Below are 16,515 nucleotides of genomic sequence, written 5' to 3'. Positions count from 1 at the left end.
AGAGATTGAGGAAAAAGAGAAGAGGAGAGGGGAGGGAAGAGAAGGGAGGGAGAGAGGGAGGAGAGGGGAGGGGAGAGGAGGGGAATAGAAGGGAGAGGGGAGAGGAGGAGGGGAGGAGGTGGGAGAAGAGGGAGGAGAAAGAGGGGAGGAGAAAAAAGAAGAAAGTAAGAGAAAGAAAGAAAAGAAAGAAAGAAAGAAAGAAAGAAAGAAAGAAAGAAAGAAAGAAAGAAAGAAAGAAAGAAAGAAAGAAAGAAAGAAAGAAAGAAAGAAAGAAAGAAAGAAAGAAAGAAAGAAAGAAGAAGGAAGGAAGGAAGGAAGGAAGGAAGGAAGGAAGGAAGGAAGGAAGGAAGGAAGGAAAGAAAGAAAGAAAGAAAGAAAGAAAGAAAGAAAGAAAGAAAGAAAGAAAGAAAGAAAGAAAGAAAGAAAGAAAGAAAGAAAGAAAGAAAGAAAGAAAGAAAGAAAGAAAGAAAAAGAAAGAAGGAAAGAAAGAAAAAGAAAGAAGGAAAGAAAGAAGGAAAGAAAGAAAGAAAGAAAGAAAGAAAGAAAGAAAGAAAGAAAGAAAGAAAGAAAGAAAGAAAGAAAGAAAGAAAGAAAGAAAGAAAGAAAGAAAGAAAGAAAGAAAGAAGGAAGGAAGGAAGGAAGGAAGGAAGGAAGGAAGGAAGGAAGGAAGGAAGGAAGGAAGGAAGGAAGGAAGGAAGGAAGGAAAGAAGGAAGGAAGGAAGGAAGGAAGAAAAAAGGAAGGAAGTAAGAAGGAAGGAAGGAGAAGGAAGGAATGAAGGAGGGAAGAAAGGAGGGAAGAAGGAAGGGAGAGACAGAGAGATAAAAAGAGAGAGAGATCTCCTTGATATTTTATATTGCCTGTTCAGTCTTGTTCCAGGACCACCTACCAAGTCACTTCTGGATTAGTTCAGTTTCTTTGGCAGCCCCAATTCTGGGTGATTCCTAACCCAGGTATGAACCAAATCTGACCACTGCAATCTTATGTTATTTAAGATCCTTTGCTTTATTAAATAGCACATTTACCCAAAAGAAGTGCTCTTTCCCTTGATGCAATGTAAGCATACCCTAAGATCTCTACTGACCAGACAAGGAGTCTGTGTGATTTGGAGTAACCAGTGAGGAAGCAACCAGAGAACCACAAAGAAACCCTGGACCCTGGATAGACAGTGAGTGCAAGAGACAAAGTGCTCACCATGCATGCTGCCACCTCTGCTGACCCTGGGATTGACTAATTCCAGGCACTAATCTGGTCCCAAGAGCACTGCTGGGAATCACTTCATGAGCACAGAACCAGGAGCCTCTGGGCACTGCTGGGCATCAGCCAATCCTTCCCACTTACCCCCCAAATCTGGCTTTTTCTCACAAACACCAGGGTGTCTGGCAGTTCATTCAGTTGTCTAGAGTTCATGATTGGTGAATTCAAACTCAGTTGAGGGAAACCCAGGTGCCTGAACTCCTCTAGAAAGTTTCTTCCTTGTATAATCAAATATTTCACAATTTATCCTATAGCTGAAGTGCCTTCATTCTTTGAAGGCTACATAAAAAGTAGGAGGAAAACAAGTAGAATCTACAAAATATTGAAGACTTTGGAGAAGCAGATACCAGATCAACTCACCCATGGGTGGTATGTAAATGAGGCATAGAGGAGAGGAATAGAGTCACATCACAATAAACCCTTAGGGGCCAAAGTGGGGAGGGCTTTTGTCTTGCACTCAGCCCACCCAGGTTTGATCCTGGCACCCCAGCAGGTCTTCTGAACACCATCAGGAATGATCCCAAAGCATAGAACCAGTAGAAAAGCTTTAGCAATGCCAGGTGTGGCCCCAAAACAAAACAGACAATAAACCCTTAGACTGATGCTGGGTTTGAGGTTACCTAAGTAGGAATACCTGAGTGGAAGGGAAAGTTCTTCAGGCAGGATGGAGGGATGCAAGTGCTTGTCGGTGGGTTATCTGTTAGTTATCTGCAGATTACTGCAGTTTTCTCAGAGCTGCAAGACTGCAGAGGCCCAAGGCTGCAAGAACTGTTGCTTTAAGACTCACAGGGACCCCTTGGAGCCTGACTGCTGGGTGGGGCCAGGCACCTCAAGGGGGGGGGGAGAGAGAGGGGGAGAGAGAGAGAGAGAGAGAGAGAGAGAGAGAGAGAGAGAGAGAGAGAGAGAGAGAGAGGAGGGTGCATAGAGGAGCATAGAGAGAGAAGAGGAAACTAAGTATTTTTTATTCTCTCCTGGAGTCTGAGCTCTGCTGCAACTTGGGTTTCAGAGAGAGAGAGAAAAAGAGAGAAATATATATTCACCAGCTAGAGGGGGCCAGGGGAGGTCCATAGACCTGGGTTTGAGAGAGATAGAGGAATAGAAATAAAGCAGGCAGCATCTCAATGATGCTTTATCTCCAGCTCCCAGCCAGCCAGCCAGCTGCTCTGATCACTATCCTGGGCCCTTTCCAATTGTCCAAGTATTTCTTTATATACCAGGCATGACGGGGGAGGAGGGGTGTCCAAGGGGCATGTTCAGGGACGTGTCCAGGTCCAACTATCATTACAACAGAGGTATCCAGGGGGTGTGCCCAAGTCCAACTGCAATTACATCAACAAGGTGTGGCCAGGTGCCTTGGCCCTCTAAAACAGATAAACATTTGCACTTCTCAAAACCAATGTTATCACAATACATTAAAAATAGTTTTATGGGGCCCGGAGAGATAGCACAGCGGCATTTGCCTTGCAAGCAGCCAATCCAGGACCAAAGGTGGTTGGTTCGAATCCCGGTGTCCCATATGGTCCCCCGTGCCTGCCAGGAGCTATTTCTGAGCAGACAGCCAGGAGTAACCCCCTGAGCACTGCCAGGTGTGGCCCAAAAAACAAAACAAAAAAAAAATAGTTTTAAAGGGGCCAGAGTGATAGCACAGCAGTAAGGCATTTGCCTTGCTTGTGACTGACCTAGAATGGACACAAGTTCTGTAGGACAGTTTGATTCCCAGCATCTCATATGGTCCCCCTAGACAGGAGCGATTTTTGAGTGCAGAGCCAGAAGTAACTCTTAAACACTGCCAGGTGTGGCCCAAAAACAAACAAATAAAAAAATAGTTTTAAAGGTAAGAACTTCCATGATATATAAAAGACTTCCATATAAAGAAGAATGTCTTACACTGCAAGCTAAATTAATAAAGGAAGTATTTTTTAATAATGAAAGATACAGATTTCTCATATGAAGATTAATCTTCCTGATGCTTCTGAAGTAAATTCTGTTCCCAAGTATGAGGATCTGTTAGAGAACTAGCAAGGCCATGGGATAAACAAATCACCAAAGGGAAGTACAATTTAGAAATGTGACTGATTCGAGAGCAAAAGACAAGCTAGAAATATAAATACAAATGAAAAAGACCTATAGGCTTGGTCCCAGCTCCTAGATCTCGAAATCAGAATAATTAGGAAGCCAGAATGATAGTATAGGGCTTGGGTACTTGCCTTGCACAAGCCAACCTCAGTTGATCCCCAGCATTTGGTCACACCCCAAGACCATCAGGAGTGATCCCTGAGCCCAAAACCAGGAGTAATCCCTGAATACTGCCAGGTGTGTCCTAAAACCCTAATTAAGTAATTAATAGGAATCATTAAAAAAAATTCTATAGTATGGCAGTTGGACTTGAGCATGCTCCTTGAATACCCTCACTGTTATGACTGTTGAACCTGGACATGCCTACTGTACACACCACTTGGCATTTGACACTGTTGTAGGGGGGCCCGGAATAGTGACCAGAGCAGTGCCTGCTGGCTCATGTGGAAGGCCAGAGATAAAGCATTGGAGAAATACTGCCTGCTTTGCATCTATTCCTTTTTGATTGTTTGGTTTTTGTTTGGGGACCACACCTGGCAATGCTCAGGAGTTACTCTTGGCTCTGTGCTCAGAAATTGCTCCTAGCAGGCTCAGGGGACCATATGGAATACGGGAATTGAATCCCAGTCTGTCCTGTGTCAGTCATGTGCGATGCAAACCACTGTGATATTACTCCAGCCCCCTTCATTTTATTTCTTTTGTGAATCTGGGCCTCCCCTGGCCACCTCTGGCGGGGGAATTTCCATCTAACTCTCCTTCTCGCTGAAACCCTCTCTCTGGGTCGGCAGATTTCAGACTCCAGGAAGTATAAAAAGTATATTTAATTTCTTCTCTCTTCTCTCTCTCAGTCCTGGGCTGGCAGTTGCTACATGTTGGCATCTCTGGGTGGGCTCTTGGCCCCACCCAGCAGCTGGACTCCAAGGGTCCCTTTGAGCCTTGCAGAACCAGTCACTGGCAGCTTTGGGGATCTGCAGCCTGCAGGCCTATAGCCTTCTCGGCCTTGGGCTTCAGTAGGATAGTGCCAGCACCTCAAAATTCTAACCATTTCCAATCTTTCTGATCCAGGCCCTGGTGTGAAGTGATATTGATTTAGTCATCATTTTAGTTCGCATTTCCCTCATGTTCCCATCCATCATCCACATACCTTTTTGAAGACATGTGTCTTCAGACATGCCTTCTACCCATTTTATTTTACTTGTGTTTCTGTCGTTGAGTTTTGTGAGTGCTCTATACATCTTAAATAGTAGCCCTTTAACACACAGTGTGCAAATATTTCTCCCACTCGTAATGTGGAAGTAGTGCTATGCTCTTCAAAATATAAGTAGATAAAGAAATCGAGAATATATATATGCAGAAGTCAAGGGTGTCATGTTATATAAACTATGTTAGGAGAAAGGCAAATGACAGGTGATTTTACTCATCTGTAGTATATAAAGAAGCAAAGCAAAGAAATACACTGTGACCAATGGGAAAAAAAAATCCTTAGATGTTAATGACTGAACTGAACTCACCGAGGGATCAAGGGTCAGATGAGAAGGCATCTAGAGACAATGGTAAAGGGTTATTGGCACTTTGGTGGAAGGTATGGTAAAGAAAATTGGTACACCTACAGCATAAATATAACACTATTATTACAAACTATATCACAATAACTATTTGCCACAATCTCCAATGGTGAAAACGTTACTAATAAAGCCAAACACACTCATAAAAATTTTATTTATCATGAAGATTTTTCTCTTGCTTTTTATCTTTATACTGAAAATACTGAGACTCCAACTCCATCCACACCCACACCCCAATCACAGGAGCATCTGTAACACGGGCCTTCAGAAGCTTCCAGACGTTACGAAGATCTTCTCCTCTGAATTTAATTTCATCCTGTAAGTACCAGGCTGATTGCTAAGCATAACAGATTCTAATTTGCAGCTAAATTTTGGAAAGTAAATATTTCTCATTTCATCCTCAAGGGAAATTTGTGATAACTTACACATAACCACCATACCGGGAAATGCTTTCCAAGGGATGAATAACGAATCCATAACACTGTGAGTAAATGCTCAAGCCCTTGTTCTGTTATCGGTGGCCTGTATTTTTTTTCCTACTACCTTAGGGTGAGCTCTTTCATGTCTCTGACCATTTCCCTCTCTTGCTAGACACATTCTTCTTGACCTCAACTGCCAGGGTACAAGAAGTTGGATGAGATTTCATCTGGGCTATATGCCCAGTCAGTTTAAAACTCATCAAATGTGCCCTGAGAATTCACAGTGACCAAAATTCCAACTGCTGAAATTTTTCACTTTATTGAAAGATTGCTTTGAAGCAGAGAGGAGAGAGCCTGGATGGGAGTGACTGGTTAAAAGAAGGTAGAGAAAAATTCAAGTTTCTACTCAGAAGAGTTTGGAAGGATATTCCTCGACATAGAGTCAATGATCACTGGGCAAAGCCTTAGCTCTTTTCCTTTGATTTTTACACCTGTCCTTTGGTACCTGCTTCCTTGTTTCTGAAGCAATACTAGGGGTACAGACCTATTCCTCGCATTTCCTAAGACTTACAGTGATGTCTTTTCAATTTGTTGATCAACGCTCATTAAGTTACTAGTCACACAGACCCAACACCTTTCATAAACCTTCCTGGTCCTGAGGACTGGCTCTGCAAAGCATGGCTCATGGATGAGTAGTGACATCCTTTGAATAAAAAATGCAGACTCTCTACCTCAGCTCAGACCACCATCATGCTGCTTGTTTGCAAGAACTCCAGCGATATACAGGCATCATGTTTTTTCCTCTTTTACTGAATTTTTATATAATATAGAAGATTCAAGTGTGAATCCTTGAACATCATCATGTGAATAGCCAACATTATTAAAAGCCCAATCTAGTTTTTGTCATGTTTTACCTCTCTCCTTCCCTCCCCCTTCCTTTCTGGTAACCCCAAATTATTCTTTTAGTCCAAAGTTTATTTGTGTTTAAATATTTTTTTCTTTCTCTCTATACTACATATGAATTAAACCAGCTAGTGTTTGTCTTTCTCCATCTGAATTATTTTAATAAGTACAATATCCTCTGGCCCCAGATGTACTTATTTTTAAATGGTTTCACTGTTAAATATCACAGCATTTATCTGGGGCTGCCAGCTCCACTTTTAGATGAGGAAACCAAAGCACCATTGAAGCAAGTTGCCTAAGGTCAAGATTTGTACCAGTCAATTTTCGCCATCTGACTGTAAAATTATGTTCTTGACTATTTTTGCAGTACTACTGGCCAATAAATAGAGAACAAGCAATGCAAGAAATTAAAAAAAATAAAATAAAATAAAAATAAAACAAGAGAAAAGGCTTGACTATGGGGAGGGGGTCTTGATTATGGGGGTGAGGTTTATTCATTAGGAACAAACATCTGTCTTAAGGTCAAGGTATTGAAGAGTGCCAGGATAAGTAATGGAGGGTTTAGAAGTTCCTCTAAAGGGCCCAGAGAGATAGCACAGTGGTGTTTGCCTTGCAAGCAGCCGATCCAGGACCAAAGGTGGTTGGTTCGAATCCCGGTGTCCCATATGGTCCCCCGTGCCTGCCAGGAGTTATTTCTGAGCAGACAGCCAGGAGTAACCCCTGAGCACCGCCGGGTGTGACCCAAATAAAAAAAAAAAAGTTCTAGCAATCACAAGTATCCCTTTTGATTTTTGACTTAACTCCAAAATAATCAAGAACCAGTAGGTGAGGGGCCAGAGAGATAGCATGAAGGTAGGGAGTTTTCCTTGCATGTAGAAGGAAGGTGGTTCGAATCTTAGCATCCCATATGGTTCCCCAAGCCTACCAGGAGCGATTTCTGAGCTTGGAGCCAGGGTAACCCCTGAGCACTGCTATGTGTTACCCAAAAACCAAAAAAAAAAAAAAAAAAAGAACCAGTAGGTGCAATGGTGATAATGACTTTCATTCCTATGAAAAGACCAGAAGACAAGGAGAAAGGCGATGAGAGAATTCAAATTGGCATAGCCTATGGGATCATAGAGGCTGCCAGACTGGCCCACCACACCAAACTTAAGGAGCAACCAAGCACATTCCTTCCCACACAGTCCATTTCAGCAAGTACACACAGGAGAGGAGCCTGGTGGTATTTGTATTATGGAGCCATTAACTTATGTTGGTTCTGATTTGAAGAATAGTGACTACCAGCAGGGCTTAATTGGCCCATCTCTGAAGTTAATAGGCACCGTGGCTCCGTCTCCACTGAAGGCCTATGGGGTTCTTGTGTTTCTGCTTCCCTCTTGGCTCTGGGCCCTTCATCTGTAAGGGCAGTGATTAGTCACTTGCTTGGCACTTGTTCAAAGTAGAATGGGCCCTTCTGGAAGTAAACCATCCTGTGGAGTGCCCTGCTGGAAGAAAGGGTATTACCCTTAAAGAGGAAAGCCTCATTTTCTCAGCAAGAAAGTTCAGCTCTCTAATTAGAAAAGAATGCCAGCCAACCTTCTCTATTCACTTGTATTTGAATTCTGGCTTTTTTATGGAAACTTTCTGGCCCACCCCCCCAGCCAACTCTTTCCCAACTGTGAGCTCATTTCATGATAACACAACACTTCACTTGGTGCTAAAAAAAAAACTCAGTGGGGCCAATGCTCAAACCAGGCATTATACTCTTTATGCCACTTTGTTTTTTCATTAAACCTCCTCAAGAGGACACCACACATGCCACCCCTGAGTGAGCAGCATTGGACTACATGGAGGACTACCCAGGCTTAAAATGAGAAAAACTTGAGTCATGTCAAAATTCCACAAAGAGAAGGAAAGATCAGGCAGTTAATTCTCAAAGACCCATCATAGAACTAGAAATGAGAACCAAGATTCTGATACTAGCTGAGTCAATGAGCTTTAGGGACATCACACCACCCTGGCCTGCCTTTTGTCACTTATCTATACAAGGGAAATATTAATACCTCCTTCCGTGAACTCCACCACACTGTATCCATTACACTGCACCACCACAATGAAAAACAAATATTCTTCAAGGTGTTTGTACACTAGCTTAAAAACATAACTCATTCTTTCTCTTTAAATACCTGAACTGGAATTTGAAGCAAACAGTGGAGTCTTTTTCCACCTGTCCTCTCACTGACGAATGGAAAGGACAAGGTGATATGGATTCATTCTGTCTAGCTCCACCAAGCCTCGTGGTAAGCAGCTTGCCACGCCCACTCCATCTCCATAAATGCAGGCGCATAAAATAAGCTTCCCTGTTGTCCAACTACATCCAAGAGTGACATGTAGAGAAACAATGAGCCTTCATTCCTACAGAGCTTACAGACATTCCACTTCAGGGCAACACCATAATGCCTAAGAAATAAATTGAGTGTATGTAAATTATCCACCCTAAGGTCCATATGCAAATGGAATTTTAGAGTGTGTTTGCTTGGGAAGCATACCTGATGGTATCAGGGAGATACTCCTGACTCAGGGTCATTCCCAAGGGTGTTTGTGGGACCACACAGTGGCGGAGTTTAGACCCAGGTTTCTTGCATGCAAAGTCAAACATTCCAGGCATTTATGCTATCTTTCAGCCTCTAGATAAATTTCTTTGATATTTGAATCCAATCAAATATTTTATGCTGCATTTTATGGTTTATCAATTTTTGTTTGGGCCTCCAAATAAAATAAGTCTCCCCCCGAAGTTTTTTTTTTTTTTGTATATAGATATAACACCAAAGGCATATATTTGAAGATAGCATCCCTCCCGCAAATGCTTCTGGAGGCCCTGAGGACCTGAATGAAAAGTTTTGCTTTGAAATCACCCCTAAAACAGGTGTCTGGATGATCAAAGAGGGAATCATGGCAGAACATCTAAAAATGAATCCTTTAACTATAAAGGGCTTCAAGGACCCAGGGAAGGTTTCAAGGTTTGATACCCAGGCAGCAATCAGAATTAGGGTCTCATCTGTGATGTAGTTCTAAAATCTAAATCTTATTTTCCATAGACGGGTGTTTGAGTCACAATTACTGACATGTGAATAAAGGACCTAGACAATGCTTTAAAGTAAGTTATGCACAGCAATTGTCACCGAAGGGGGTGTGTGGAAATTCATGTCTCTGCCTATGACAGCATCCTCAAGGCAAAGGAAGCCTCCTTGCTCCTCATTGAATTCTGACACCTGGGTGTCTGGGCAAACATGATCTGAATTGACGGGCTGGGTGCCTTAAAGGGCATTTCAAGCATTGTGTGTGTGCCAGTGTGAGATTTCCCACTCACATCTGTAATTTCTCCAAAGTGAAGAAGCCGCTCTTCTAATCAAAACAAAGCAGAACGTTCTAATGTGTGTGACTGCAGAAAAAAATAGACAAGGAGCAGTTGCTGGAAACAGTGAGCTGCCTTCTTGAAAATGTGCAAATATCAAACTATGAGCAATGCCCATCTTGTGAGGGTCCTTGTATAGTGAGTATGTCTGAGATAGCCTAGACCACTGGCTGGTTCTAAGAGAAGGAGGAAGAGGAAGAGGAGGAGGAGGAAGAAGAGGTGGAAGAAGAGGAGGAGGAGGAAAAGGAGTAGGAGGAGAAAGAAAATAATCGTCATAATTAATAACAGAAATTAATAATAACAGAATTAAATTAATTAATAACAGAAAATAACAGTCATCATAGACCCAAAGGCTATCAGTGGGAGCACTGGCTGTGGCAGAAACCCAGTCCTAAAAACATGCTCTTTGGTGATGATTCGAATCACCATCATCTCTAGTTTCGGTTTAGGATATCAAAATGCAGAATGGCTAAGAGACTTACTGAAAAAACACAAATACTTTTGGGGGGATTGAGGAGGGTCATGTCCACAGGTGCTCAGGGGCTACTATTCCTGGTTCTGGGAACGCTGTGATGCTGCAGATCAAACTGGGAACAGCCACATTTGAAACAAGTGCCTTAATCCCTGTCCTATTTCTTGGGCAGGAACTAACTCTTAAGTAGCAGAGCTGGGATTCAATTCCAGGTGGGTGGCTTCAGGATTTTTTGACCTAAATTTCCAGCAACACTTAGAGCAAACACATTGCAATCCTGATCACCCCCTCAACAAGTCATAATGTCATAAAATGTATCAAAACTGGAGTTAGAGCAGTTTTAGTGTCAAAGAATGGACATTCACTAACTATTAGTAGCTTTAGTTTGCTAAAAAAAAAAAAATTTTTTTTTGAGCCACTATGCCTGTAGTTCCATGTGTTAGAAGATCAAGAAAATAATAAAGGGCCTGAAGTTTTAGGCTCTGTTCTGACCAACAAATCATTCATTTCTATTGGAGAAGTGACAAGTGTTGGTTCATCCTGAGATCTATCTAGCAGCGGTCTCAAACTCATGGCACTTGGGCCGCAAACAGCCCTCCGAACAACATTTTGTGGCCCTGCCCTAGAGGAATCTTTTTTTGTTTTGTTTTGTTTTAGTTGTTTGGGTCACACCCCCCAATGTTCAAGGCTTACTACTGACTTTGCACTCAAGGATCACCACGACTTTGCCTCCTGTGGCCCCCAGGTAAATTGAGTTTGAGACCCCTGATAGAGCAAGAAGATTCCAAAGCTACAAGCCCAAATTCACAGGGACAGAAGGGGTTTGTCATAGAAGTACATATACCTTGATCCCATGAGCAGACTCTGCTTCCCCCAGATGTCCAGTCTGCGCATGAACAAGATGATTCTAATTCTGTGGATAGATGCCCAAGAGTTGGCAAGGCTGACCTAGCTTCTAAGAAATCTTACTTGAAAATCCAGAGCCAAGACAGGGCGAAAGATACCTTCCTCTGAGGCCAGAGCAATGGCGCAACAGTAGCGCATTTGCCTTTCATGCGACTAATCCAGGATGGACCTCGGTTCCATCACCAGTGTCCCATATGGTCCCCCAAGCCAGGAATGATTTCTGAGCTCATAGCCAGGAGTAACCAACCCCTGAGCATCACCGAGTGTGGCCCAAAAACAACAACAAAAGATTTCCTTCCTCTAAAAGAAGGAAGCCAACGCCTGCACGAACAAGACACTGCCAAAGAATAATGTTCTAAGTATAAAATCAAATGGAAAAGTTCAATAGGACAGAGCTCCTTAGAACGCTAGGTGGAAATCCCAGTTGACAAGAAGGAATAACTAAATAGCTCTTCCCTTGGATACTTCCATAGCAGCATAGAAGGAAAAGCCATCAAAGAGTCAGTGGAGCAAAGGTTAAGAGTTTGTGCGTTGACCTGGAAGAACTCAGAAGAAAGCATATGAGGGCAAGGCACATGCCAAGGCAGGGCAAATGCCCAGCTTCCCGCAGGCTGCTGACTGAGTTTATGCTAGAGAGCAGGCATCAGGCAGGGCCTACTCTGATGGAGATTAAGAGAATTTAAGAAATGCATTCAATTGGGGCCGGGCAGTGGGGCTAGAGGTAAGATGCCTGCCTTGCCTGGCTAGCCTTGGACAGACCGAGGTTCCATCCACCGGCGTCCCATATGGTCCCCCAAGCCAGGAGGGACTTCTGAGCGCATAGCCAGGAGTAACCCCTGAGCGTCACTGGGTGTGGCTCAAAAACCAAAAAAAAAAAAAGCATTAAATTGCTCCCCTACTCTCAAACCCAACAGAGGATTCAATCTGACTCAGTGCTATTCAACCCAATAAGTCTACTCTACACATGAATCTATGATCTCTGTCTGCTCTGTAGCTAGTGTTCAAGGCATGCCTCATTGTGAGTCCCATCCAAATTTTCTTCTCAGTGCTTTGTATCAGGTGTCCTGGGCACTGAGACCAGACAAACACCACATGCAGCCTTAGCACACATGGACACATTAGCTGATCCCTAGTATCTATATGGCCCTCTAAGCCTGCCAAGAGTAATTTCTGAATGCAGAGTCTGAAGTAACCCCTGAGCACCACTGGGTATGGCCAAAATAAATAAATAAATAAACAAGTAAATAAATGAAATGCTTATTGAACCCAACTAAGCTAATTTCATGAAAGACTGATCAATCTTAAAGAGCTGTAGGGCAACATTGCAATCGTCTTGATTGCAGAACTAAGCAGGACATCTGCAAAGCCATAAACTCAAAGTAAAGCAGAGCTCCCAGTTAACCCATTCCCAGAGCCTCAACTACCAGTACTCCCAGAAGATATGCCAGCTCACAATTAATGGCCATTAGAACCAAAGGAAAGAGGACCTAGAAGGCTCTAATCTCTAATCCTGGTCCTAATATTGCCTCCCATTGACCTAATACAAGCAATGGTACTGGCACAATTCTACTAAGGCTTAAGTTTCTTATCAGTATCATATAAAATGATGATAGGAGAAATCATAAAATAGACATTGAACAGCATGCCCTTAGTAAGCACTAAATAAATGGGTGAATGTGGGGGGTGTGATGGTGGAGGCAACCAGAAGTGAAGGAAAATCTCTTTCTCACCTGCAGCCCCTTCAAACATCTCAGATACACAACTAGATATTGTGAGTGTTGGTAATTACTTGAGTAAGAAATGTTTCCTAAGGAAGAAGGTTTAATGATTCCAGTCTGTGCTGCCTTGATTCCTAAGCCCTCTCTTCTCCCTCCTCAGCAAACTTTATGGAAATGGATTTGAAGAAATCCACAGTCATGCCTTCAACGGGACGACGCTGATTTCACTGTAAGTATGTGCTTATGTGCCCAGCTCATGAATAGAAATAAAACATTATTCCAGCGAGCAGATCATCTTCAATCTCCAGCAACTAAGTCGGGAACAAAATAAACTTTCAAGTGGCTAGTTTTCTGTGTTCCATGCATGTTACTAAGCAACTGGCTGGCTAGAAACCCCAGAGCACCCTGATTTCAGAGCCTGGGTGCACTGAGGTTGACAGAGTGCTGAAATATTCAACACCCTCCCTTTGGCTTCTCTCCTACAGCCCTCTCCAACTCCCACTCCGATGGTGAGTTAGAGGAAGCACCATTTTAGAAAAGAAATCTTGGGATATTGTTATTCATGTACAGCTCTCCTAGGTCCAGATCAGAGACCTTTCTACCACTGCACAGGGGAATGGATACCCACATTTTTTAACCTGCTCTACCTGGTCCCTAGTAGTCACAGTTTGTGAGTTTTGAGAGTTACCTTTAGGATTCCTTCCTCGCTCTCTTTCCATGCCTTTGTTTCTTTTTTGTTTTTGTTTTTGTTTGTTTGTTTGTTTTTGGGTCACACCGGCAGTGCTCAGGGGTTATTCCTGGCTCTACGCTCAGAAATCGCCCCTGGCAAGCTCGGGGGACCATATGGGATGCTGGGATTCAAACCAATGACCTTCTGCATGAAAGGCAAATGCTATCTCTCTGGCCCCAATGCCTCCTTTTCTTGAAGAGCAGCTTCACTCAATGCTAGTAGGGCTGGACCTGTGAAAGTCTTAGCACGGACAGGGCAATATGATGGTCACCCTCAATCTATGCATAATTCAAACTCAGAGCACTTGGAAATCTCAAACTCAATGTCAACGCTTATAACAAATAGAGACAAGCCATGTTCTACATCAATGCTTCTCAAATGATGTTGTATAGCATAATAACAGTATTATTGGAATAATGCAGATTCCTGAGCCTTTTCCCCAAAAACTTGGATTCAGTGGGTTAAGGACCAGGCCTCAGAAATTTCCAAATGGGGAACTGGAGCAATTGTCCTGCAGGGAGATCTTTTGCCTTGCATATGGTTGGCCTAGGTTCGATCCTTGGTATCCCAAACGGTCCTTTGAGCTCTCCAGGAGCGATCCTTGAGCACAGATCAGGGAATAGGCCCTTACCACTGCATGTGTGGCTCCAAAACCAAATATATATATATATATATATATATATATATATATATATATATATATATATATATATATATATATATATATGTTAAATATATATGTATATGGGCTGGAGTGATAGCACAATGTAAGGTGTTTGCCTTGTACGCAGCCAACACAGAACAAACCCTGGTTCGAATCCCGGCATGCCATATGGTCCTCTGAGCCTGCCAGGAGCGACTTCTGAGTGCAGAGCCAGGAGTAACTCCTGAATGCAGCCAGGTGTGACCCAAAACCCCAAAAAATATATATGCATATATGTTATAATTATATATAAGAATTTACCATTCTAATGACCTCCCAAGAGATGTTGAGGCAGCCAGACTAGGGATTCTAATTCCATACAATATACCATTTATCCTGATTATAAATATTGAATGAGGCCATATTATATGACTTATTAGAGTTATTTGGTTTTGATACCATATTAGACAGTACTCAGGGCTTACTCCTGGCACTTTGTTCAAGAATCACTCTTGCATTGCTCAGAAGACCATATGCAGTGCTGGGGATCATTACCTGGGATAGCCACATGCAAAATATATGTCCTACATGCTCTAGGCATGTATAGCTACAAAACATGTGTCCTTCATCTTTCTGGCCACCCATTAAATTGATATTGTGCTGCAGACATTGATAACTAAAAGAATAGATTTAAGAGTCACTGACCATAATGCAAATGCCAGTCCTACAAACTGAACTTGAAGAAGTTACTAAATCTGTCCAAGCCAGAGTCTTCATCTATCTACTGTCAATGTTCTTGTTTGGAGGATACTCCTACCAAAATAAAAAAGTCTGTTTGAATACCTGATTTAACAATGTCTTCAGGACAGATGCTGTGCTAATTTGCTCATTTTTTGTTATTATACACACTTTAATGAAAAAGTGATTGTTTAATGAGGTTCTATCTGGGGCCTGAGATATAGCACGGAGGTAAGGCATTTGCCTTGCATGCAGAAGGACAGTGGTTCAAATCCTGGCGTCCCATATGATCCCCGAGTCTACCAGGAGTGATTTCTGAGCACACAGCTAAGAGTAACCCCTGAGTGCTGCCAGGTGTGACCCAAAAACCCATAAAAGGTTCTATCTGGAAGGGAGATGGAGCAATAATACAGCAGGTAAGGCACTTGCCTTGCATACAGCTAACTTAAGTTCAGTCCTTGGCACCCCATATGGTCCCCCAAGAACCACCATGAATGATTCCCAAGTGCAGAGCCAGGAGTAATCTCTAAGCACAGCTTAAAAAACCAACAAGCAAAAAGATTCCATTTGGCAATATAAAATATATTGTGAAAATATTATTTGGTTATAAATGGTAGCTTTTTTGAATTTGTACTTCCCATCATGGAGAGAACCCCCCCCCCCGCCTCATTTACTTGTTGACTTATGTTTTATTGTACTCACTCTAGCCAGCTGCATCTATTTCTGCTGGATTTGTAATCAGAAGCATGTTCTTCCCTAGCACTGTTTCCCCCAAGGCCTCATTCTATTCTTCATTCAACAAGTATTTGCCAAGCATCCACTTGTTAAAAGGAACCTGCTAGATTAGAGATGAAATGAAGATGAATAAGCCATGGAGTCTGCCTCAAGCTGCTTGCATGAGAAGCAGCATCTCCAAATGGTGCATCAATGGGACACTGAGCAGTAAATAAAACAAAAGGCAAAGCTGGACTCCTGCCTCAGGAGGAGGATTTAAAATCCAGGATTTTAAAGGCAGAAGAGACAGAAATTAATAAAAAACAAAAAACAAACAAACAACAAAAAAACCTCATCAAAGAACAAGAACAAAATTCTGAGGTGGGCCTAACTCAGAAAGGTAGTGCCAGTGGGAAAGCTTTCTTGGCAGAAAACAGCAGAAAAAAATGGCTCTGAGGAAAAAGCACCAGATGTATTCACAAATCATCAAAGTAATGCCTTCTAGAAAGTTCTAGCTATGGACAGAGCAGGAAGAAAAAAATCTGGACCCTCTTCTGTCAAAAATAAGAGAAGTCCTCAGATGGAAAGAGCAAGAAAAGCACTTCAAGAAGATTCATGCATTGGCAGAGTGCGTTAGAGGGAGGAGTCAGGGCTAGAGATAAGGACTGAAAATACCCAAATCTGGGACTTGAGTTGAAGGACCTGGGGTTCCTGGATGAGGACTAATGAAGCCCAACAAACAGGGACAGTTAGTGAGGAAATGAGAGCAGAGATGAGTGGGCCCCTCAGGACAGGAGGCCTCTGTGAGGCAGGGATGGCAGAAAGAACAGGAGGGAGCAGGAGAGGGATAGGCAGGGGCTGTGAGAGAAAAGATGCTTGCTGCTGAGAGAGCTGCAGGCACAGAGGGGAGGCCGGGGAAGTCAGGTTCAGAGAAGGCCTATATGTGAGGAACTGGCGATGTGTCAGTCAGCTTTGGGGCTGG

General features: G+C 42.8%; 1 protein-coding gene across 2 annotated transcripts in view; it reads left to right on the top strand.

Annotated features, from left to right (window-relative positions):
* LHCGR (luteinizing hormone/choriogonadotropin receptor) overlaps positions 1 to 16,515 on the top strand; it is a 68,845-nt gene that overhangs the window by 39,860 nt on the left and 12,470 nt on the right. Inside the window, exons 5-7 of one of the 2 annotated variants that reach the window (XM_049784352.1) lie at positions 5,140 to 5,214; positions 5,302 to 5,379; positions 12,869 to 12,937. In XM_049784352.1, coding sequence (XP_049640309.1) covers positions 5,140 to 5,214; positions 5,302 to 5,379; positions 12,869 to 12,937 — 222 coding nt within the window. Of the gene's footprint in view, positions 1 to 5,139; positions 5,215 to 5,301; positions 5,380 to 5,487; positions 5,591 to 12,868; positions 12,938 to 16,515 lie in introns of those variants that run through there. The other variant, XR_007500863.1, reaches the window with a different exon arrangement.

The sequence above is a fragment of the Suncus etruscus genome, chromosome 12, assembly GCF_024139225.1.
Source record: "Suncus etruscus isolate mSunEtr1 chromosome 12, mSunEtr1.pri.cur, whole genome shotgun sequence".
Classification (NCBI taxonomy): Eukaryota; Metazoa; Chordata; class Mammalia; order Eulipotyphla; family Soricidae; genus Suncus; species Suncus etruscus.
The sequence above is the reverse complement of the archived record's forward strand: the minus strand, read 5'-3'. Positions and strand labels throughout refer to the sequence as shown.